The sequence below is a fragment of the Hippoglossus stenolepis genome, chromosome 20, assembly GCF_022539355.2.
Source record: "Hippoglossus stenolepis isolate QCI-W04-F060 chromosome 20, HSTE1.2, whole genome shotgun sequence".
NCBI classification, from domain to species: domain Eukaryota; kingdom Metazoa; phylum Chordata; class Actinopteri; order Pleuronectiformes; family Pleuronectidae; genus Hippoglossus; species Hippoglossus stenolepis.
The window spans coordinates 2,317,215-2,339,796 of NC_061502.1; the positions used below are offsets into that span (position 1 = coordinate 2,317,215).

A 22,582-nucleotide genomic window follows, 5' to 3' on the forward strand; every position below is an offset into this window, starting at 1 on the left:
CATACACTCTCGGATAAATGATTTATTTATTATAAATGAGGTATTTTGCTGCTGTAATATTGTCGGCAGTGTCAACAACCACCACCACCACCAGTCAGATGTAAATGGTGACGCAACAGGAACATACTCTGAGGATTTGAACTCACTACTAGAGAGGGATCAAAACCTATGACCAATTAATTTAAATTTCAGTGAAATCCAGCCAAACGTGATACTATAGATTCGTACAACAGAACAGGACCCAACCAGCACCTGTTTGACCACAGGAAATGTGGACAGGTCCTGGGGTTTGGGATGGACCTATGAAGACAAACATCAACATTAACATAATGAGTTCACAGCTTCATATTGCATTGCCTGAACAAAATCAGTTAATACTTAACTTTGAAAAAATCTAGTGTATTCTGATCTTTGTAAGTATCCAGAAGCTCATTTCAAGTGGGACAAATTCATGAACATGATTTTATCTACACTCACTTTTGGGTTCACAAACTTAAATGTGAGATTCCACAGCATTCGTCCTGCGTAAAGTCAGACCCCAAAATGTAATGTGATCTTGAAGATCTGCTTCAGGACTAGTGCCTTAACAAACTGATAAAAACACAATACATTTAAATATGTGCTTCCATTAAAACATTATTTAATCACTGTTCCTTGTACAGTTTATTTCCTTGAGCACATTGATATTTTATCAACATGAGACACTGTAGAGGTTTAGGAGAAAATTAAACAGCTCTGCATCCCTGAATGACATCATGTGGTATAAAAACTCCCAAGTATGACGAGTACATGACGTAGTGTTGCCGGTGAGGCAGCTTCTCCTTCCACAGTGCAGTGGTAAGGGGAAAGGTAACTTGCAGCCTCATAAAAAAAGGCCCCTCGTATGGGTTACTCAAATCTTTGCTGCCCCTTTGTGATGAATTTCCCTGCGTGAAAGCCCTTCTGACACCGGCCGCTTACTGCTCAGCAATTCCCTTTGAATCACTGGTCTTAGCAATCGTTTGCCTGTCAAGTGCCCGATGGTGCACAGTGTGCATATTTAATCGTAACAGTAATCCTCTTACCTTTCTACAGTCAAATTTCCAGGCACCAAAACCTACATTGACCCTGAGACGTACGAGGACCCAAGCAGGGCTGTCCATCAATTTGCCAAGGAGCTGGACGCCTCCTGCATTAAAATCGAGCGGGTTATTGGAGCAGGTGAGCCCATCCTGTGTCTTTCAGCCTGCGCTGTTTAGCCACTGCATGCTCTCATATATCACGCTGACAGCCAAATGTTTACACCTTGAGTAGGGACACAGCTTCATGCATTGTATATTGATAGTGCAATTGCAAAGAGGAGAAAAAGTTCATTGCAATTAATGTGTGTCTGGTGGAGGCAGTCGCAGAGATTCCCGCTGCTGAAAAATTGCTGCCACATGGGTTTTTACGGAGGCGGTCAATGACAGTATCTATGCATCTCTAGCATGTCTTATTATAGGTCTTGGTTACACTCCCCTGAGTATAACAAGATGTCGCACTCCAATTTGTATTCCGCCACAGCGCAGCTCCTTTGTCTCAAAATACACTAATAAATTTGTCATTGTGAGGGGCTTGATTTTTCTTTTTTTTTTCAACCTACCCAAACCAATCGCTCACTCACAAACGGTTTCACCCCCCACAGGGGAGTTTGGGGAGGTGTGCAGCGGCCGGCTCAAGCTGCCGGGAAAGCGGGACGTGTCGGTGGCGATCAAGACGCTGAAAGTGGGCTACACGGAGAAGCAGAGGCGGGAGTTCCTTTGCGAGGCCAGCATCATGGGACAGTTTGACCATCCCAATGTTGTTCATCTGGAAGGTGTTGTGACAAGAGGTAAATACGCACCAAAGGCAAGAGGAAAAAACGTAAAGTCTATGTTTATTCAAAATCTAATCATCAGATGCATGTTTGTGTTTGGAAGGTAAAGGCGTCAAAGCTAGAGTGGCATTATATCTGATTAAATTTGCCACACTCCCTGTTTAATATGTTCTCATTTAGACACTGTAATAAAAGGAGCAGATGGTAACTTTTAATTAAAAGCCAATGAAACACGCAACTAAAAATAACTAAGAAGCTGCTTCGGCGCAGTCGTTTATTGTAAAGCATTTTGTAAACAAACAAAATGTAGTTATAATTAAATTAATCGTCTCCCTTTTTCTTCTCTGGTTCTTTCTCTCTCTTTGTCTCTTTTTCTCCAGGAAAACCAGTCATGATTGTCATCGAGTACATGGAGAACGGCTCATTAGACGCTTTCCTCAGGGTGAGTATCACCTTAGAGGCGCAGGAGGCTCATAGCAGCATCTTTTATAACTTTTCTGTACATTAGAAAGTGTCCCAAGGAGCAGGCGGTCTGCAGTAGGATCCGTGCATCGCATAAATATCATAAATCTTGTGCTGGAGCTGCTGCAGTGCTGTGACCTACATTTCCCCCATGGTCAGCGAAGATGACTGACCCGCCTTGTGCTTCTTTGTACCCTGCAGAAACACGATGGTCAGTTCACAGTCATCCAGCTGGTGGGGATGCTGCGGGGCATTGCGGCGGGAATGAGGTATCTCGCCGATATGGGATACGTCCATCGAGATCTGGCTGCGCGAAACATCCTTGTCAACAGCAATCTCGTATGTAAAGTGTCGGACTTCGGCCTGTCCAGGGTGATCGACGATGATCCGGAGGCTGTCTATACAACATCTGTGAGTCAATTAAAGCAATTACTCTCTCTACTTGTCAAAATTCCTAAATAAGTCACAGCCGGCGCATGAAGATAGAGCAGAAGTGCGAGTGTCTGCCCGAGTAGTCTGCACCGCCTATATTTTAGCACAAAGCACCATTTTATAAAGGTTTTCTAAGTTTTAGCTAATGCCTTACTAATGCTAGTAATCATTTACTAATGATAAGTTATAAGCCATTAATAAAAAAACACAGGTAACACTGAGTTTATTATAAATTCAGTGTTCCAGTCAAGTTTTTAGTTTGCATCTTAACATTGTACTGGAGCCATAGACCGCAGGAGTCAGTCACAAACACCTGTATACAATTACAATATCAATCACTACAAAATAAAATAAAATACAATTGAAGTATATTCAATTTAAATAAATCCAGTAAAAATAGAGAAGAAAAAAACAGGAACAATGTAGGTCAACATACAATATTGACCTATCAAAACTGTAACTATCTTCATAGACTTTAAAGGGAGGATACAATTATTTTCATAGTCATGATATGGAAATAGGACTAAATTGTTATCTCCTTTGATCTTTAATAGAGTAAATGAATCAATCAATCTAGAAAACAATGGACAGATCAAAAATAACATAGCTGCTGCTTTGCTAATACTGCAGTAAGTTACTTCAAGTGATAAATATCTTGAATAATAGCAGTAATATCGGTCAAAGGTTCCAATGCAGTTCATCCAGATGAATATTAAAAAGCAGAATCCGTTGTCTTTAAGTTACTGATGGTGGGTTCTGTGTTTCTTGCTTTCTGATAGTTCAGTATTTTAAGGTGTTAAATAATTTACAATAACCCAACAAGCCTGCAGTTGTGAACATTTCCAAGCTGTTTATAAATGTACTCTGTTTCTGACCCTGTGTGTAATTTCAACACTCTCTCCAATTGGCGTTCTAGGGGAAGATGCAGGATGTTATGAATTTGATCTTTGCTCCAGCCACTGACCTGCGTTTTTATGGACAGGGCGGCAAAATACCTGTGAGGTGGACCGCGCCCGAAGCCATCCAGTATCGCAAGTTCACCTCCGCAAGTGATGTGTGGAGTTATGGTATTGTCATGTGGGAGGTGATGTCCTATGGGGAACGGCCTTACTGGGACATGTCCAATCAAGATGTGAGTTACTGCCCCATAGAAATGTGTCATGTTTCACATCTTCATAGAAGGAAAAACTGTATTTCCTCTCACTCAAAAATGTCTGAAGTGAATTTAGGATTTTACCTGATGAATTGTATTTGATTTATAGAGATATAAATAGATTTATATAGGTATTAGAAACTGTTCACTTCAACTTTTAGCATTTAATTAAATGTTAATTGGCAAATCACCACACAGCATTTTTTTTTGATCGATATCTCAATAACTTGTCATCTTGTAGATTGTATCTGTTTTATATTATTGAACATATAATTTAAATGCCTTTTGGACTGACCATTGTTTTTGGTCTTGGAATTTGAAATCTCCCCTATGAGAGTATGTAGACGAAGCAATCAATAATTTTATTGTAGAAGTATTTCTAATAGATATATAGTTTATAAATGGACAGATTTAGAGACAATGAAAAACGGTGGGGTCTCGTGTTTCTGAGTTTCTTAAAGAATCTCAAATTTCAAAACCATCAATAATGTATTGCTTACAAACGACAAACCAGTATAAGGAGTGGTGGTACAGTGGAGGATATGAATTACCTCTGATCTCCATCTTAACTATCTACCACTGTCTAAACTAAGGATAATGAAGGGGGACAGAATTATAAGAAAACAACATTATCTGTAATTCTCCCTGATGAAGGTGTCCCAGTAAAACAGAGAAAATCTCTGACAAAAACCCAGTTTGTGGTTTTCCTTTTAGGCTCTGGTGCAGGACTCTCGTGAGAACAGCTCAGCGGGGATGGTAACCTTGAGTTTAATTAGTTCAAGAAGTCTTGCTTGATTCTTGCAGTCTAAATCCATTTGAGGGAGAAAGAGTCCTGAAATGGGACAGGCATAAAAATGAAGTCCTGAGAACGTGGGTTTGATGGCGCTATTAATATGAAGAACAGGAGTGGAACGCACTTGTCATGCAGGATGCTTCAGATTCAAATTTAAGTTCATAATGACTTATGGTAATGGGAACCAGTGAGAGTTGAACCAAGAACACACAACTCGTGCATATTTTGAGGTTTACCCGGACTTTGCTGATTGTGTTTCCCTCGTGGATTTCAAAATGTGTGAGGTCATAGATAAGCTCTGATGTTAAGGTGCTACTTCACATATCAGGTTTACCTGTCAGGGTACGGCACAACCTGTCACAACAGCTTCACGATGTCCTCTGTGTGAGGAAATAGTCCCTGCTGATGTCATTGTGATGTCATCAGGCTTAACTTAGCCTGAGCACGAAGACGCAAAAGACGACGGGGCTTTAATGGAAAGTATGCTCCAGATTATGTTTTTAGAGCTACACCCATACAAGCAACAATATCCTTCTCTGCAGCATTCATTTTGACCATTATTTTTTAAGTCCCCCAACTTTGTGGAAGTGCAATACTAAATCCTACAGTACCTCTTTAAGTACCTAGGTTATAGTTGTTTTGACACCTTTAAATGAAATATTTAGCACACTCATTCCCTGCAAGGGAATTAGTTCACATCTTTCTAGTTGTACGTCAAACAGTGCAATCATTGGACAAGATTAATATTGGATGAGTTCAAAACCTAAAAAAAGATGAGTCAGCAACATCACGTTGCACTTGTATCCCGAAGTAACAAGATCATAAGTCTTGTTGAAATATTAGAATCACTATTGCTTGTATCTCTAATACAATCAAAGCACAAAACAGTGCTGTTGCTGCTGCTCCCCCTGCTAACTCCCACTGATGGAGTCCAACCGCGCCAGACCACTTGAAGCTTTTTCTTATCGTCTGACTCTTGACACATTTTGATTGATGGTGGAAGGCGAGTGATTGTGGCCTTTAAGATTCCTACATGGCGCCCGGTATTCAGTACCCACAGCACCGGGGCTTAACATGATTAAGATTCTTTGGGGCTCCGGAGCAGTGGCGTGCTGATTGAACAATCAGATGTTAGAAATGCTAAACAAGATGTCTGGGCATTGGAATGGAGTATGTGGTGTTTTGCCACTCCAGTACTTGACAGACATCAATGTCAGAAATTTTTTGCGCTTTGTCAAGATGTCAGCAAACATCCTCCGGGGATGCTGGGAGAACATCATTTGCATTTTCCCCAGCAGTTTCAGTGTTTTGACACCTTTTCCCTCCATGACTCATTCTTGTATGCGAGGTCCTGACAGGAATAGCTGATGAATATACAGTGTGCACAAACACACACACACACACACACACAGCCGCTCATCCACACAGAAAAGGAAAGGGAGGAAGGGGCTCAAATCAAGGTGCCCGCTGCACCTACTGTTGTCATGGTGTTGACTTTTAATGAACTCTCTGCTAAACTTCCTGCATTAAGTGGAGTGACAACGGAAATCGTGGTTCTGTTATTCATCAGAGCCTTTTGTTTAGACATATAAACAATTAATCTCGGCTAAGACAACACTTTTAATTAAAAGGTAAAACAACTGTGGCATTGTGACATATACAGTGTCTTAGTAAACATCTACAAATGATTCTCACCAGCTTCATAGACGATACATAAGGACATTGTGACTAGTCAGACAAAGCTTTACAACAATACACAAGCAGTTTACCTACATAACTGACTGTTACTGTGGAGACTCTGGCTCCACTTGCAGGAGTCTCTTCCAAGTTAGTGGCCCAGTTAATTAGAATGAACAGGGGGATTTGTTTGAAAGCCTGTCTGAATGTGTGACAGGTAATGTGCTTACCGTTTTTGGAACTCCATTGTCAAACTGAAAACAGCCCAGATCTCAGAATTCAAACTGATTAATGAAATGTCACCACAAATGATGGAAATCACCATGACATGGACATGAAACATAAACTTGGTTAAGTGGGCTTTCAAAACAATGTCTTTCAGGTAGTTTTGTTTTCAAGTAGGCTTCACAAACAGAAATGCAGATCAGTAGCTATGGTCCTTGCAGGGAGACATACAGTAGGAAGATCTCAGCAGCCTCATTCAGGAAGAGAAAACAGCTGAACGTACTTACACAGTATGTGATTGGTGTGTTGGTGTGATGGGATCAGGCATCAATCAGTCCAATTTTATTTGTATAGCCCATATTCACAAATCATAATTTGCCTCATGGTGCTGGACAAGGTGCGACTTCCTCAGCCCTCAACCTTTACATGAGTAAGGTTCATAAGGGTATGATCAGAAATGTATGGGCCCTCAATTACTCCCCTAACTTATCAGTGCAGCTACTTTTACTTATTATAAAACAACTGGCACTTAATCACCCACTCCAGTTCGGCCCTATGTTCCTTTGGGTAAAAACACTAAAGGTTTTTTACTAAAGGGGTTGGAGATAAAGGCTGATTCTTAATGGTTTAGGGGTTGGGTGATTGTTAAAGGTTATGGCTGGGGATTAATACCTTTAAAAGTTTGGGGTTTAGGGGGATACTTAATGCTGACACTAACAGTCCATCTGTTTTGCATTCTCCAGGTCATTAAAGCGATAGAGGAGGGCTACCGTCTTCCAGCCCCCATGGACTGTCCGCCAGGCCTGCATCAGCTAATGCTGGACTGCTGGCAGAAAGAACGAGCCGAACGGCCCAAATTTGATCAGATAGTTGGCATCCTCGATAAGATGATCCGTAACCCCAACACCTTGAAAACCCCAGTGGGGACGTGTACAAGGTAAGGAAATAAAGCCTAGTATGATTCATTTTTAAAAATGTGTTGTCATTCAAAAAAAAGAACTTCTACCTTTTATTTTTAAGTGCATTAGTGGATGATCCAAAGTGTCCACTTTATGATTTAGCGTCTGTAGTTCACAGATGAAAGATAAATCCCCGGGGATCGATACCCCAAAGCAGCTTCCATGGCTTTATGGTCAGTAGCAGGGCTTTTAAATCAATCTCTATAATGAGTTCCTGGTACTTTAAAGTGCAGCGGGGACTCCAGACCTCGCACTGACGTCTGTCAAATGAATTCTATTTGCAGTCAGAACATATTTTCCAGAGGTGAGATTGAGACTCGGAGGTTACAGCTGGTTAAAAAGGCACTTTGCAATATAGAGACCGTATGAGGGGGAATGTATAAAGATATTGACCAAAAATATTTATCAAGCAGAAAGGTGACAAGCTACATCTGTGAATTCTGTATTGATGGAAGCCTCCATTCGGCGACCTCTCCCCTTGTTGCAATTGGCCGCACCGTCGGATGCCTTTGGTCGTTGTTTTGTCTGGTTTGACTGTTGTGCAGCGGAACGCTTCCCTCTCACACTCGACACAAACATCTCTCTCTGCTCATCCCACAGACCAATTAGTCCACTGTTAGATCAGAGCACACCAGACTTCACCGCGTTCCGCTCGGTGGGAGAGTGGCTGGAAGCCATCAAGATGGAACGATACAGAGACAACTTCACAGCGGCTGGCTACAGTTCCCTGGAATCTGTGGCCAGGATGTCAATCGAGTGAGTAGATACGAAGCCCTCAAGGGGTTAAGCATCAGTGGAGAACATTAATGCCAGTGATCTCACTTACACGTTCCTTCTAAACTTCGGTAAACAGAATCTACTTTCTTCTGTTGTACATTCAATTACGGCTTCGTGGCTGACTTGTAGTCTCTGCAACTCTGTACATTTTCAGATATTGGTTTCGACCTTTATTTACCTCAAGTGCAGAGAGAACAGGCCTTTGTTAGAGACATGGCTTTATTATTAAATTTCCCTGTTTTATTACTTTACTTAATCATAATTTAGTCATAAGTCTCCCTGTGTATTGATCCTCCTGCGCCTCCTGCTCTAATTTGCTATTAATGCAAACTAAACACTTTCTCCATGTTTACTTGTCGTGTTGATGAATTCAGTGAAGTTAATGTTTCCACAGAATTAATGCAATCACCTCAAAAACAGGGTCAAGCTCTAGTTAATGCTTTATATCTGTGTCATTGCTGTATCGATAAATGTCACTGAATCACTTCACACATGTTTCACATCTAAAGTCTTTCAAAGGGCTCAAAGGGGCATCGTTGTTAAAGTAAAGATTTACACAAAGTTAAAATACAGTGAAGAAATGATCAGAATTAATTTGCAATTGACCACATGCCAGAAGAAATCTATGGCTTATCAATTTACAGATTTTCACGACATGATTATTGTGGCAAAAAATAGGAAAATGGATCACACTTTCCTGCTGCACCATGTTTGAAATTGGCGTTAAAATGCATAATTGAAATTCACAACCAAACCTGTGTGATTGTCTGCCTTTGTCTGTTCCCCTTACTCACTATAATGAAAATCTTGAAGCTGTAAATCTCACTTGTTCCGTGCCGTGCTGTGGTCCAGTGCGTTGATTGATGTGTTGTCCTCTCTTCCAGGGACGTGATGAGCTTGGGGATCACGCTGGTGGGCCATCAGAAAAAGATCATGAGCAGCATACAGACTATGAGGGCCCAGATGCTCCATCTCCACGGCACCGGTGTCCAGGTGTGACTGGGACCGGCCACCTCGGGCAGGGGCGATCACGAAAACCAGAGCGTACCTGGAGCAGCGCCTGGGACGTTTTACCGGGATCTTCAAAGTAAACAGACATCTGTTATGTCTGACTCTTCCGGCTGTGTCCGGAGTGAAATCATTCCTTTGTTCCTCAGTGAAGGATTGTGGTCCGCATCTTCGGAGGGCACTAAAGAGAGGAAAAGGGCAACAAAAAACAAAACAGTAACAAAAAAAGAAACTACCTGGACGAGACTTTTCTTTGTTCTTTTTCTTGTTTTTGAGGCGCTTACAGACTCAACCACATATCAAATGGCACATTGGAAAGAAGTTTGACGCTGACGTTCCTTTAACTTAATGAATGATTTGAGTGCACACCATGGCCATGGATTTCCTTTAATGAGAACAAAAAACAAAAACATCTTGCAATGGTTTCACTTCTTTGTTTTTCTATCTGTTCATTTTCTTTGTATCTGCCACAGTGACATGTTGCTGCGCATGCAGCGATGCTTTTTGCTCTTCTATCTGGACTTGACAACAGGGTAAACTCCTCTTTTATCCAAAACAGAGGGAAATCTCTCGGCACAGATCCCACGGTCCCCGTCTGTGCCGAGACACGCTGGGCTGTTTGAACTATTTGCAGTGGTTGGTGTTTTCATGCTATCCTCACGTGCTTGTTTGCGGCCGACGGGCGTTTTTTGACGTGGTTTCAACCTCTCACATTTTTGTATTAGGTAATTTTCCCAAGAGTGCAACACTCGAGGAGACGGAAGATGTGAACTCTTCTTTGACTCGCAAGACTTTTTTTCTTTATCCGAGTAGCAATATCCTTTGTCTTAGTGTTCACTACAGGAAACACAGAAACAATTACTTGGTTGTTGAGTAGAATGTTTTAGCACTGTTGAAAGATTGTATTGAAATTGAAGCCAACGCATATTGTTTTGCCATGATTTTGCCTAAAATGTTGCACACAGGAATTTGTAAGGGGTGGATCCAAGAAAGGTGTAGACGTAATACTGCCTTAAAATACGTTACATTCATTTTGCCACTATTTTAGGCACTGCAATGGCAACGCTTTTTGCGGTTCATTTTGAGGGCGGACAAGCTCCCTGTTGTTTAGTTGTTTTCTTTCTATCTGGAACTTGAACAGACACGGTTTAACGCCACAAGCGGCACAGTCAGCGAAGAGGAGATGAACTTAACAGAGCAATAATTACCAGGTAGAAATGGTCCTCACCTGAGATTTTTTTTTTTTTAAGGTGCTAGGTATAAACACATATGAGAGTGCTGTGCTGAGACAAAACCCTTTGGAAAGATTCAGTCACCGCTGGAAAGGAAAGGAATGTACCTCTTTAACCTAAGAACGGTTTTGGAACGTGGTCAGACAAGAAAAAAAAAGAAAAAAAGAAACTGCTGTGCCAAGTCATCAAATGAAATAATCATGTCGTACTTTGCCACTATGATAAGCTGAAGGTTTGATGAAAACCGAACATGGCAGGGAAATGTTTAACTGAGTGGCTGCAGAGATGAAAGAGGCAACATTCGAAACACAAGAAAGGTGCCAATTAGCCGTGCTGATATTATCTTACACCAACGCCGCCGCCCAGAAATCAAAGCGCCCCCTTCAGGGTTTGGGTGTTAAAGTGTGGGAACGTGTGACAAGCACTGATCGTGCCGCTTAAGTTCACGGCCCTGCCTCTGTAGGCAGCCAATGCAGCCACCTTTGTTTATTCATGCATCTCCACCACTCATCCCTCACAGGCATAAATGGAACATGCATTAAAGTGTCTCTTAGGATTGCTGCTCTTTTCTCCCATACGCGTGCGGTGTGTACTGAGAATAGAGACGAGGGTTTTTTTGCAGAAGACGTCGTCCTAAAAGCCAATCAACCTATTTGGTGCCATCTGTCTCCACTTCACATGCAAAAAAAGGCATGTTTCCATGTTGAGTGTGTTTTTTGTGCAGTTTGAATAAGAAAAAAAACACTTCACAGTAAACAGAAAAAAAACCCACTAGCATTTTCTTTTATTGCTACTGCAGCCTGAGATATAAATCGATATTTTCACGAATGCAGTCATTTTGTTAAAGTTTATTATTGAATTTACATTTAAATTCAAAAAAATTCTAATTAAATTTTAACACCTTCAGAGCAGGTAAAGCTGAACTAATATGAAAAAAAAGAGCAAATATTGTCACGGCAATAAATGTGTTAGTTTAATGTGTACTGCACAAATGGGTAATCAAATCACACGAACATTTCTTGATCTCTCAACTTTTGACCTGTAAAATGTACATTTTGGTGAACTTCATCTAAACTCTCTCTGGTTGGTGTCGTCAGAACAAAAATATGGCTGCGTAGCAGAAGCAGTTTAGGTGCTTGCAGTGAACCACCACAGTAATTCACAGTGTTGTACAGGTTATTAACTCTCTTTGACTTCAGTGCAGTATTGCCCTGACTACGTGTAGAACTCAGTAAATGTTTAGTGTCCATATGTGTAAACTGTGCTGTCCAGTGATGTGGACTCTTGTCCTGTGACGATCACAGGTTGGAATCCAGCCCTGCAGCTTCAGTGTGTGACCATGTCAATCACTGTGCCTGCACCATTTACTTAGGAACCATATTCAAAATGAAACCAGTTATTAGAACCCACCAAAAAAGCATTCAGCTGTTCTATTGATCAGGTGTTTCAGCATGAATGGCCACCACAAACGACCAGAACACACTCGAACGCACATTCGGAAGCTTCAAACTGTATCGGCCTGTCATGGACGCACGTTCAGATCCATTCTCCCCGTGGGACTTGCGCTGAGCGGCTCCGAGCCCCCGTGTCACACACACAAACACACACACCCTCACTTTATCCATACAGCAAAGCTCAGCAATTGGGTCTTAGCCAGACCTTTGAATTGAATACCGGCATAAAGTCATTCAGTCAGCACAAAACTCCCCAGTTCACAGGCAGCTCTCTGTCTCACCAGCCCCCATCCCGGCTCTGATTTTCAAACCGGGCCCCTGGAGGCTGCTCACACCCTGAGGTATAATGCCTCTGATCCCCTCTTTCCTCCCCCCTGTGCTGGGAGAAACAGCAGTTTCGGCCAAATTGAGATTAAATTGATTCATCGTCCAAATCACCTGCAACCTTCACCAGCGAAGTCACTTTACTGTCTGTTCTAGCCTGTTCCATCCCCATTCTCAACTTGAGCTTACTCAGCTTTGGACAAAAACAGGTTTTGCTGTGGCTGTATTTTAGCAAAACGCACACACACACACACACACACATAATCGCATAAAACGATAAAACACAGGAACCTGCAGGATGTAGGCCGTTGGTCGGAATCAGGAATCGCTGATAGAGTATGAAGTTATTTTTCAAATCTTGTGGTACAGCAGTTGGACATGAGTTTCACCGCTTTGGCGAGGTGGTGGATAGTTCCAAAGAGTGCAGCACTGTTGATTGTGTCAGACAGAGTCGAGATGTGAGGGAATCTTTGTATATGTTCTAATTGTAAAACTTGTACATTTTATTTATATTGTTTTTTACACATATTACTCAGTAGAGAGCTCTGAATACATTGAAAATGCACTATATTTTTATATCTTGCTGATGAATTATTGTCACCCACAAGATTTCAGTTGTACATAATTTCTCATTTAGGACCAAAGACAGTTGATAGGATCTCCATCTTTACTTTGACTTTGTCTTTATTTTTGCCTTTTAGTTTGTTGTACAGTAATACAAATTGTCAATGTATTATTTATTTTTCTGTGATGAAAGTATTGAGAATATTCACTGGTCAAAAGTATTTTCCCCCGACGGAAGAAGATCATTTAATTAGACAATTTCTTGTTACATAGACAATTCTTTTTGCTTTGTAACCTTTGTAATAGACTGTACATATATTTTTGGAAATATAATACAATCTCTATAGAAGTTGTGTGTGTCCTTTGCTGTGCTTCTTACAATCTGGCTGGTGCTAATTTCATTACCTACGTTTAGGCTACATCACCATTGATGCAGATACATCATCATCATGGATTCAGACAAAAGAAAGCCTGGAGTGCCTTTAATTTGAAAGGGGTAAAGGAAGTGTTGCAAATATGTAAGTTCAAGTGGCCAGTGTGGCCCGGACGTGATGCAAGATGGTTTTCCAGAAGAGGTCTACTGTGAGAGGAGCCTGACCAATCAGTGAAGGCCATATTGTGCCCCAAAAGACCCAATCAGGAAGCAGCTACGAGTGTCAACAGCATAGTTTCCTAACGTCTCCATTTCTGCCCAACAATATTGAGGGTTTTTCAAACGAAAACGTAGTACCGTGGATGTAGCCTTACATTCATGATCCTGAGAAGAGAAGTCCATACAGGTATAAGCATTTTGTTAGAGGGGCCACCATCTTTTCACATTTCGATACTGTAAACCTGATCAGTCTAATACCAGAGGCTGTGATTTATGATTCAGTTAATGTATTTGATTAATTTACTAAGTGCTGTGTATTAACAAAGAATGAATGCAATTACTGATGATCGATCCAAGATTTAAATTATAAAGAGTGTTTAACTATTAGCTGATAAAATGGACAATGATGGGAGATGATATCAGTGATCAGTGTATGTGTTTATGTTTATACTACCAAGAGATGCTTAGATGTCTGTGAACAAAATGTAATAATATTAACTTTACTTTGGCATCAACTCACGAGTCATGAGTAGAAAGGAAGATGGATTTACCGACTACAGCTGACGATTGAAGGAATGTTTCACAGACTGGCAACCTTCTCGTTGTAGGTTTATGAATTATTCATCAAACATTTTTAAAGTCAGTAAATTCAACTTATAACCTTTTAGAAAGGATCCCTTAGTCAGAGACAGACACCACCTAAAAGAATACATCTTAACATCACATGAAACAATAACATAGGGAATACTAACTGGAATATAAGAGCTTTTGTTCTAATCAGGAGAACAGAGTCATGCTCAGGTGAACAAGAACAAGATCTAAAGACGACAAGAGCTACGGAGAGTAGTTGTTTTCTAACAAGCTGTATTTTTGTACTCCTGTTATGTCAAATTGGGAAAAAAAAATGTGTTGAGTTTTACTAAATTAATACAAAGCACAACACCTTGAAGAAACCTTTCTTTCTAATATTCTTTCAGAGCTACAGACCCAAATAATATCCAAATCCCGTGGCGACCCTTCCCCGACACCGCAGCACACAACCCATTTTTTTTCTGCCAGGCTCTGCTCTTACTGTGATTTATTCATCGGCCACCTTCTCAATTGGCCACACAGCTCTTAGAGGATGTAGGATGCAGCCACTTCGCTGCACTGCAGGTGTGCAGCTGCATCACTGCTGACAGACAAGAACATTGACGGGAGACAATTCTGCAAAAGCCAGGATTACATCCCAACCTTTTTAAAAAATGACCACTTTCTACGTTGTCTGTGCATAACAACTGCCGTGTAGTTAAGGTATAAAATGATCATGGTTGTGACGAACGAACTATGGTTAAGATATGGTTAGGGTTAACTCACTAAACCATGAGGATGAATGGAAGTATTTATCATTTAATTCATGATGTTTGCTTCCTTTTGTGAATATCTTTGTCCTGGATACATAACATCCCAGTTACCATCAACATAATGAATACTAATCCTGTTGAAGTATTTTCCATCCTTTATCCAACAGCTACTATTGAGAAACAATTGCGTGCACGGGCTTACTGACTTGTTTGTGCATGCACACATGTCAAAAGACAGTCACAAGTGTCCAAACAATCTTTCCCATTTTGTAATTGAATCCTGCCGAAATGCCGCCGCTTTGAAGGAGCTTGGATGGATTTCTTCTGATCACATCATTCAGCAGTTCTGATATTTATTTTGGGAAGTCCGTGGCTGTTTCCAAGCCCGCTCAGCTGTCTCTGTTAAGCAATGGTTTGGCTCTCGCATGATGTTGGCTTCCTTCCATCAGATTCTCTGTGGCTCCTCCACACTTTCCATTAATTTAAGCTACAAGCCTGATCCTGCTTAAATGGTGAGATCATCTTCAGGGGTATTACAGTGAGAGTCTGCAGGAGGAAAACATTCTGTGATGCTTTGTCTTTCGAGCCGGGCTTTAAAATCCAAAGCTGGATACTTAGTTTAATAGTCAGTGGTTACCCTTGAACTGGGACTGCGTGGGACTCACTGTGTGTGCCTCCTTTTTTAGTTATTACTGTCTTATCAAATCTCAGGATGAGAATTACCAATGACCGATCTTTGTCGGACTGGATAGTTCGCAGAACACACTTTCATCAGGTTTTGAAGGGACCATATAGTCTGGGTAGAAATCTACTCATACAACCATGCAAACAGAGAGAAGGGAGAGCAATGCTAATCATTCAATTCAATGGCAGCTGTACAAACTTCAGAGTGACTGTCGTGCAAAACCACATGAAGCCGTGCAAAGAGGTGCCATGCAAGTGCCTCTGATCCTCTCTCACTGGTTCAGTCGTCATTTTTCTGTGCCGCAGCCACATTGAACTGTGTTGGAGGCTTTTTTAAGAAAACCTGTTCAAACTAGAGAGACAATAGTCTATTCATCCCTGGTGTTATCATATTATCTCTGAGTTATTAACACCTTCACTTCTCGAAAGGCCGCAGTGAGAAAGTTACATTACGTCATGTTCATATTCATATTCTGAGCACATACAATACAAAAGGGGTTTGTACGGTGTTCATTTCTACAGGTTTTCAGAATTTGGTCCAAGCTGAAATATGGTAAGACCAGCAGCCTGCAAAGCATGGATACTGCAGAGAATGATTCATTTGAGGGTAGAAATTAAATACATTTATAATACGTAAAACACAAATAGTACTTTTTTTTACCATTAAACACCTGCATGGCTCTGTACAGACCTGGTAGAACAGATGACTTTGGAGGCTTGTGCAGAACTTTGAACTCTTATCCAGCAGCTTGTGACTGAACAAGTGTTTTTCTTGTTTGAGCAGGACCCAGTCTATTTTGCCACTTACTTCTACAGCAACACAAGCACCTTCATTCATAACAAAGTGCCAGACAAAAGGCATCAGTGGCAGTAATCATTTGATCAGAGATCTAATGTGTCGTTATTCCATACATGTGGGTACGAGCCCAAAAACTGACCAATAGATCTAAAAGTGTTCAATTTATGAAGCTTGGATTAAGAAAAATATAAATATTTATATTTTCTGCTTGATTGTCTAATCTGTCTAATTTTGCATTTTTAGTTAATGTCATGGTTTTGTATTTTGAGTGTTTATTTTTCCGCCTCTTTATTAAGAGTGTTTTCTGTTTAATTATTACCTTGTGTTTCTTGTACATCCCTGTGTTTATGTTTGTATATGAGTTGTTTCGGTGTCGCATGTTTTCCCACTCCCTGTGTTCTGTTTCCTGTTTTATTTTGTAGGCTCTGTTCCTAGTGTGTTTTCTTCACTTCCTGTCTTTGTGATTGCCTGCGCCAGTCCTCATGTGCTCCACCTGTGTTCAATTGCCCCTGCCTTCCCTGTGTGTATATAAGTGTCTGTGCGTCCCTTTGTCCTTGTCGGTTCGTTGTCTTAATGCCTGTCTTCATCCCTGTCTTTATGCTTCATCTCCTGTGCTCGCGTCCCCTGCTTCTTCTCGTCTCTTGTAAGCTTCCCCCCGTGTGCTCTGTGTTTTTCAGTTTAGACTTTTTGTGAGATTCCTCTGTTTGTTGTTTTCCTCTGTTTGTTTGTTTTTTTCTGTTAAAGACATTTCCCTATTAAAAGGACACCTTTTGTTTAAACTCTGAATCCTGGGTCCATCTGCCTAACCTAGTATAAAGTCCGTAGAAATTCGTGAGAGTTCTATGTGTGAACACAGCAGGGATCAACCGCTGGATTCACTGCGAGCGAATGGGGGGGGGTTGATGGCACTTCCAACATGTGACAGACGCAAAAACTAAAAGGAAACAAATATCTCCCGGTGAAAAAGCGGTGACACACACGTAGAAGACACAGACGAAGATGTCAAGAGAGTTTGTGGTGATAAGAGTTGATGACGGTGTCGGGTCACTGTAAACACGATCACGTGATCCGCACAGCAGAGTTAATACGTCACTTCCTGCCTCTGTCTGCTGCACCCGGCTGCTCCCCCTCTCACCGGAATGATGCAGAGGATTTGTTGCTGTTGTGAACGCGTCGTGCATGTGCGAAAGACAAACTCTGGGTGAACTCCAGACCCAAATCTCCGGACCTAAACCGCAGGTCGTGTCTGAAAACGGCTCCAGAGGGAGTCTGCAGACTCCACAAAGAAAAGGCCCAAGCCGGCCGTCAGGTTAAAACCCAGGATCTTCTTGCTGTGAGGCGACAGTGCAACCAGCTGCACCTCTGCGCTGCCCAAAAGTAGAAAAGAATATTCGTAATTAAGTTTTCATTAGTGTATAATCACCTGAGACTAAGACCAACTGTATTTTCAATATCTTTAAAATGAGCCCTTTATATTAACATTGGCCCTATGGGGGGGCCTTTCACAATTTTCTGTGGAAAGGGGAGGGGTGTTCAGTTCATTAAAAACATGCAGCTTCTCCACTAGATGTCACTAAATCCTACACACTGAACAATTAAGGAATTCTTACCGAAATATATTAATGATAGTAACTGTAGATGTATCATCAGCAGAAGTGTGGATACAATTTTTGCCACGGACACAGCTTTTACATTTTTTTTGAGACAATTTTATTTATTGACGGCTACCTAGCTGTGTTTCAGAAACTACTCACCCTACCTTTTAATTACATTTTATTTGTATACCGCCAAATTATAACGTACATTATCTCTAGGGACTTTGTCAAGACCTTTAAAAATTAAAAAGAAACCCGACTTTAACCGCCATGTTACTGAAAGCCATCCATTTAGATTTCTGTCAATTATATTAACGTCTTTTTTGAAGCCAATTTCCTCCCTGCAATGCGTCACTTATTGGATCTTCATGAGTACAAAATGTCTTCATCTACATCTCTCCAATACACTGATGCCCGCTCCACAGAAAAAACCGAAGCAGCCGGCAGACTGCCAGAGGACGACAACAGGGAAAGAAATCATTTGTATTTGGCGATTCTGCAATAATCCTGAGCCCTGCTTCACCGTTATTACAGTATCTGACATTTTGCATCTAATATAGAAGTCAAACAGGGATATGGAGATGAATGGTTCTAAAGTGTGTAAATTGATTAGGAGGAGTGTGGAGGCCTGACTAATGGTTTACCTGTTTGACTCCGCAAGGAAAACAGATCACGGCCCATTTAGAAAACAAAGGCTTCGCTTCGCACAGTGCAGATGTGTCCTCTGGGGAAATATAATGAGGTATTTACAGTTGCGACCATGTGCACTTTTCACGCCTCATCTCTCGCTCTGGTCTCGACGAGAACTAGAGGTGACTTCTGGGGAAGGAGGACGCGTATTCTGAAGGGAAAAGCAGTCGATCCATCATCAGAGGTTGAGCCTGAAGGAAGGGATCATAAATGTATACGCATTTTGTTCTGGATAAAGTTTGTAAATCCAGTGTTTTTGCTCATCAGACCAAATTGTAAACACCGTTTGCTTTGGCCTGTTTCAGATTAGTTGACGACTGGTTAATACTAAGATGATTCAATAATGGACCTTTGCATCCCGTGTGCCACATTTCCGCAAATAAACCGTGTTGTTAAAAAAAACATCATTAAATAATTGCCTCTCTTACTCCTAATACGTATCCTCATAAATTAGGTCACAAGATATTGAGTCCAGATTGAGCATTGAGGACTCACAGATCTCAATACTTCTACCTGGACCATGCAGCCTGCAGGACAACCTAGATAGAGACCAGTGTGGGACCCTGCGTGAACCAGATCACTGACTTGCTTTTAAGTTCAATAAGTTCCTGTTGCAGGGCACAGTGTCGTACAAAGTTCTGAGTGCTTTACGGTAGTAAAACAACATGAGCAACATCAACATTAGATTTATTTTCAAGGTGACAACGCCCACTGTGCAGCCCCTACAGCGTCATTACTTACAGCCACCAGAGCAATGTAGCTCTCACCTTGAGCAGCATTATGCGTGACTATAACATTCTGCATAGCTAATATTACACACACCTGACGATAATATGTGCACTGTTTTATAGCCTGTGACATATTGATAAATAGCATGACATGTCAGATGCCATGTGGGGACAGTTTTTGAAGTTGTTTTAAAGCGCAGTTGCAGATTCTGGAGAAAGCAGCAAAAGTAGATGCATTTTGAACGTATTCAAGAAAAACAAATCCAAGCCCGTCCCTTGTTAACTGAATAGTCATTGCTCATTCCCAGGTAGGAAAGCAGCACACATTATCATAATGAGCGTAAACAACGAGCATTAGGTAGGCCATTCAATCAATTCATCTGGGACAGATAAAATGATTAAATGAGCTTTTTACAGCCCCACAGTTTCCACAGATGACAGATTTCTTCCCCTTCTTTTTATCCTCAGAGCCTCTCACTCACTCGTTATCATCGGAATGTAAATGGTCTGTACTCGTATAGAGCTTTTCTCGTCTTGATGACCACTCAAAGCACTTTGCAGTTTTGTCAATCACCCATTCACACACACATCCTAACGGTTCATCTATGCGCAGCTCCTTCTCTATCATACATTAATCACACACTGCAGGCACAGCCGTCGGGGGCAATTTGGGGTCTTGCCCAAGGACACTTTGGCCCACAGACCCAGGGGGATTAAACCGCCAACCTTTCAAGAGATACAAAAAAAAAAGCTTCTGAAATAGAGCTTTTGCTGCCTTTAACCTGGTCCCATGCATGACCAAGTGGTCCACTCTTGTGGGCTAAAACGTGTCACTGCATGAACTCAGGTCCTGTGTTTAACCCCCATGATCACTGATTGGTGAGAGGTGTTTGTGACTTCACTCAGTAATATCACAGTATATTGATACACCCTTGTGTTTTTTTACTACCTATATTGGACAGTTGATGTTGTGGAAACAGACAGGAAGCCAGGGGAGAGGTTGATATGGTAATGTAGGCTGGTATGACATGCAGTAATATATCTCATAGATGTTAACTACTCAGCTACTGACACCCCTGTTGTACATTATACAATAAGATATAACATTTGAACAATAACGTTTTTCATGTATGATCATTTATTCATTTAAAGAAAGAAGACTGCCATGGTTGTAGGGGAATTAGGCCCTGTTAAGACCTGTTATTAACATGTGTCCAGAGGGATCTGATCACAAGTGGGAAGCATTATGTGTTTACACCTGGCAATAAAATGCATCCTTAATGTGTCCCCTGTGACCAAATCTCAGCTCCCTGCTCTGTATGTAAATAATCATGTCCTCCATTTCTGTTGATGTGAGTTTACAGATGTTTCTGATGTGTGTGTGTGTGTGTGTGTGTGTGTGTGTGTGTGTGTGTGTGTGTGTGTGTGTGTGTGTGTGTGTGTGTGTGTGTGTGTGTGTGTGTGTCAGTGCGAGAGAGAGTTAGCGAGCGAGAGAGAGTTAGAGAGAAAGATCAAGCAGAATCAGGAGGGACTGAATGAATGCGTTTATCTACGAAGAAAGATTTGGACCGATTTAACAAAAGTATCGTACGTCACTGAGAAGCGTTAAATTTGGACACATGCGGACGAGACCAGCTCTGAATGTGGTCCGATTGATCGGATCTCAGGATGGATTAAGGTGCATCCACAGCTGTAGTCAAAGCTGACCACTTATGATCGGATCATCAGGACGGATGTTAATACCAGGTCTGAACAAGGTCTTACACCACACACACAACTCCACCCTTGTTAGCTTGTGTTAAGTGTCTCCAGTACTTCAAACTGTTCAATAGACATGGATATGAACGCCTTTAATTTAAGGATGAGAGTCAGTGCTTTGACCTCTAGTGACAGGAGGCCACACCTAAAATGACTATAAATGCATTGCATCATTAAAAATGTCTTTATAATAATAAACGTCTCCCGCTTTGACAGTGGAGCCACTTTTAACAGACCTGTTGAAGCTTTTTGATTCAGCAAACAGCAGAACTTTGCCTTCATTTTCCCTTTTTATGTTGTGTAATCCTGGGTAAAGAGCCACTCGGGCTTCATGTGTCAGATGTCAACAAAATAATCTGAAAATCAAACAACATCTCGTGGCTTAATCTCCTCTCCACTTTCATCATTATGAGGGTAAACATTATATCTTCTGCACAAAGTACTTGCATTCCTCCGAAGCCACTCTATCGCTTACTCAACAAGTCAGGATCCATGATGATGGCAGAAGTAATTAAGAAGCCTGAGTGAAAGTTACAAGGACATCTGAGCAGCGACTCAAGATTTAAAGACAAATGAGCAAATAACAGGCAGTGGTTTGAAATCCAATACAGCCCGGAGAGAGGAAATGTGTGATTCCCCAGAAATGTTCTTTTCTGGGAAAAAGACGATACATTTATTTAGATTTGTATTTAAAAAAACAAAACAAGAGAAGATATTTCCGGACAAGAATCTGAATTTTCAGTCAAATTTACTGACTCACCTTTGATAAAATTCAACTAAATCTCTTTACATTGTGTTGCAGTATTTGAAGACTCGCTTGTTTTCTAGAACAACTCCAGGGGGAAACTACAGTATGTTTGTTAAAGTAGTGATTTAACTGGCAATAGAAACGTTTTTTTTGCTTTACCTTTTCATTACACAGTAAATGTTATTGTTCACAGTGTAATGGCTACAGAATAATAGAAGAATACAGAATAATGCCACCATCAGCATTTACACCGATTCCCTGTTGGCCTCACTTTCACTGTGCCCCATACCAAATCATGTGGGAAGGTGGAGGCTTGATTTAGAACACAAAGGAAGCAATGTCTGCCCCTGTGCAACGGAAACAGGAGGGGGATAGTACTTCTTGTTCTCCCCAGGTAGAGGAAATGGTGGACAGGAGAGCAACCACAGCAACTGTGGAGCCTTCACAAGGCAAAAGAAGAAGAGCCCCTCACAGCAAAGATGGAGAGGAGGGCGAGTGACAGAAGACGAATCACTCCTCCTTGCACGAGCATTTACTCGACGGTGAGAGATCTAGGACATGAGAAAACAAAAACTCAGCTCTATGGGATCAGTGGGTAACAAAACCTGCAACTGTATGTGTTAGTCTGCCTTCATCATAGCTATCCAGCAGGCAGGCACCACAATTATATTTCATTTAGTTAAAAACATAAAATATCATCCCCTGCTAATGCAAACAGCAATACTCAATATGAAATGATGCCAATTTCACA

At 41.2% G+C, this 22,582-nt stretch overlaps 1 protein-coding gene across 4 annotated transcripts in view; it reads left to right on the plus strand.

Annotated features, from left to right (window-relative positions):
* epha7 (eph receptor A7) overlaps window positions 1–13,243 on the plus strand; it is an 86,206-nt gene extending 72,963 nt beyond the window's left edge. The window contains exons 10-17 of one of the 4 annotated variants that reach the window (XM_035143506.2): window positions 1,075–1,200; window positions 1,664–1,849; window positions 2,215–2,276; window positions 2,498–2,707; window positions 3,645–3,860; window positions 7,320–7,513; window positions 8,136–8,291; window positions 9,197–13,243. In XM_035143506.2, coding sequence (XP_034999397.1) covers window positions 1,075–1,200; window positions 1,664–1,849; window positions 2,215–2,276; window positions 2,498–2,707; window positions 3,645–3,860; window positions 7,320–7,513; window positions 8,136–8,291; window positions 9,197–9,311 — 1,265 coding nt within the window. In that variant the 3' untranslated portion in view covers window positions 9,312–13,243. The remainder of the gene's footprint in view (window positions 1–1,074; window positions 1,201–1,663; window positions 1,850–2,214; window positions 2,277–2,497; window positions 2,708–3,644; window positions 3,861–7,319; window positions 7,514–8,135; window positions 8,292–9,196) is intronic. The other 3 variants (XM_035143509.2, XM_035143508.2, XM_035143510.2) reach the window with 3 other exon arrangements.
* The last annotated feature ends 9,339 nt before the right edge of the window (window positions 13,244–22,582 follow it).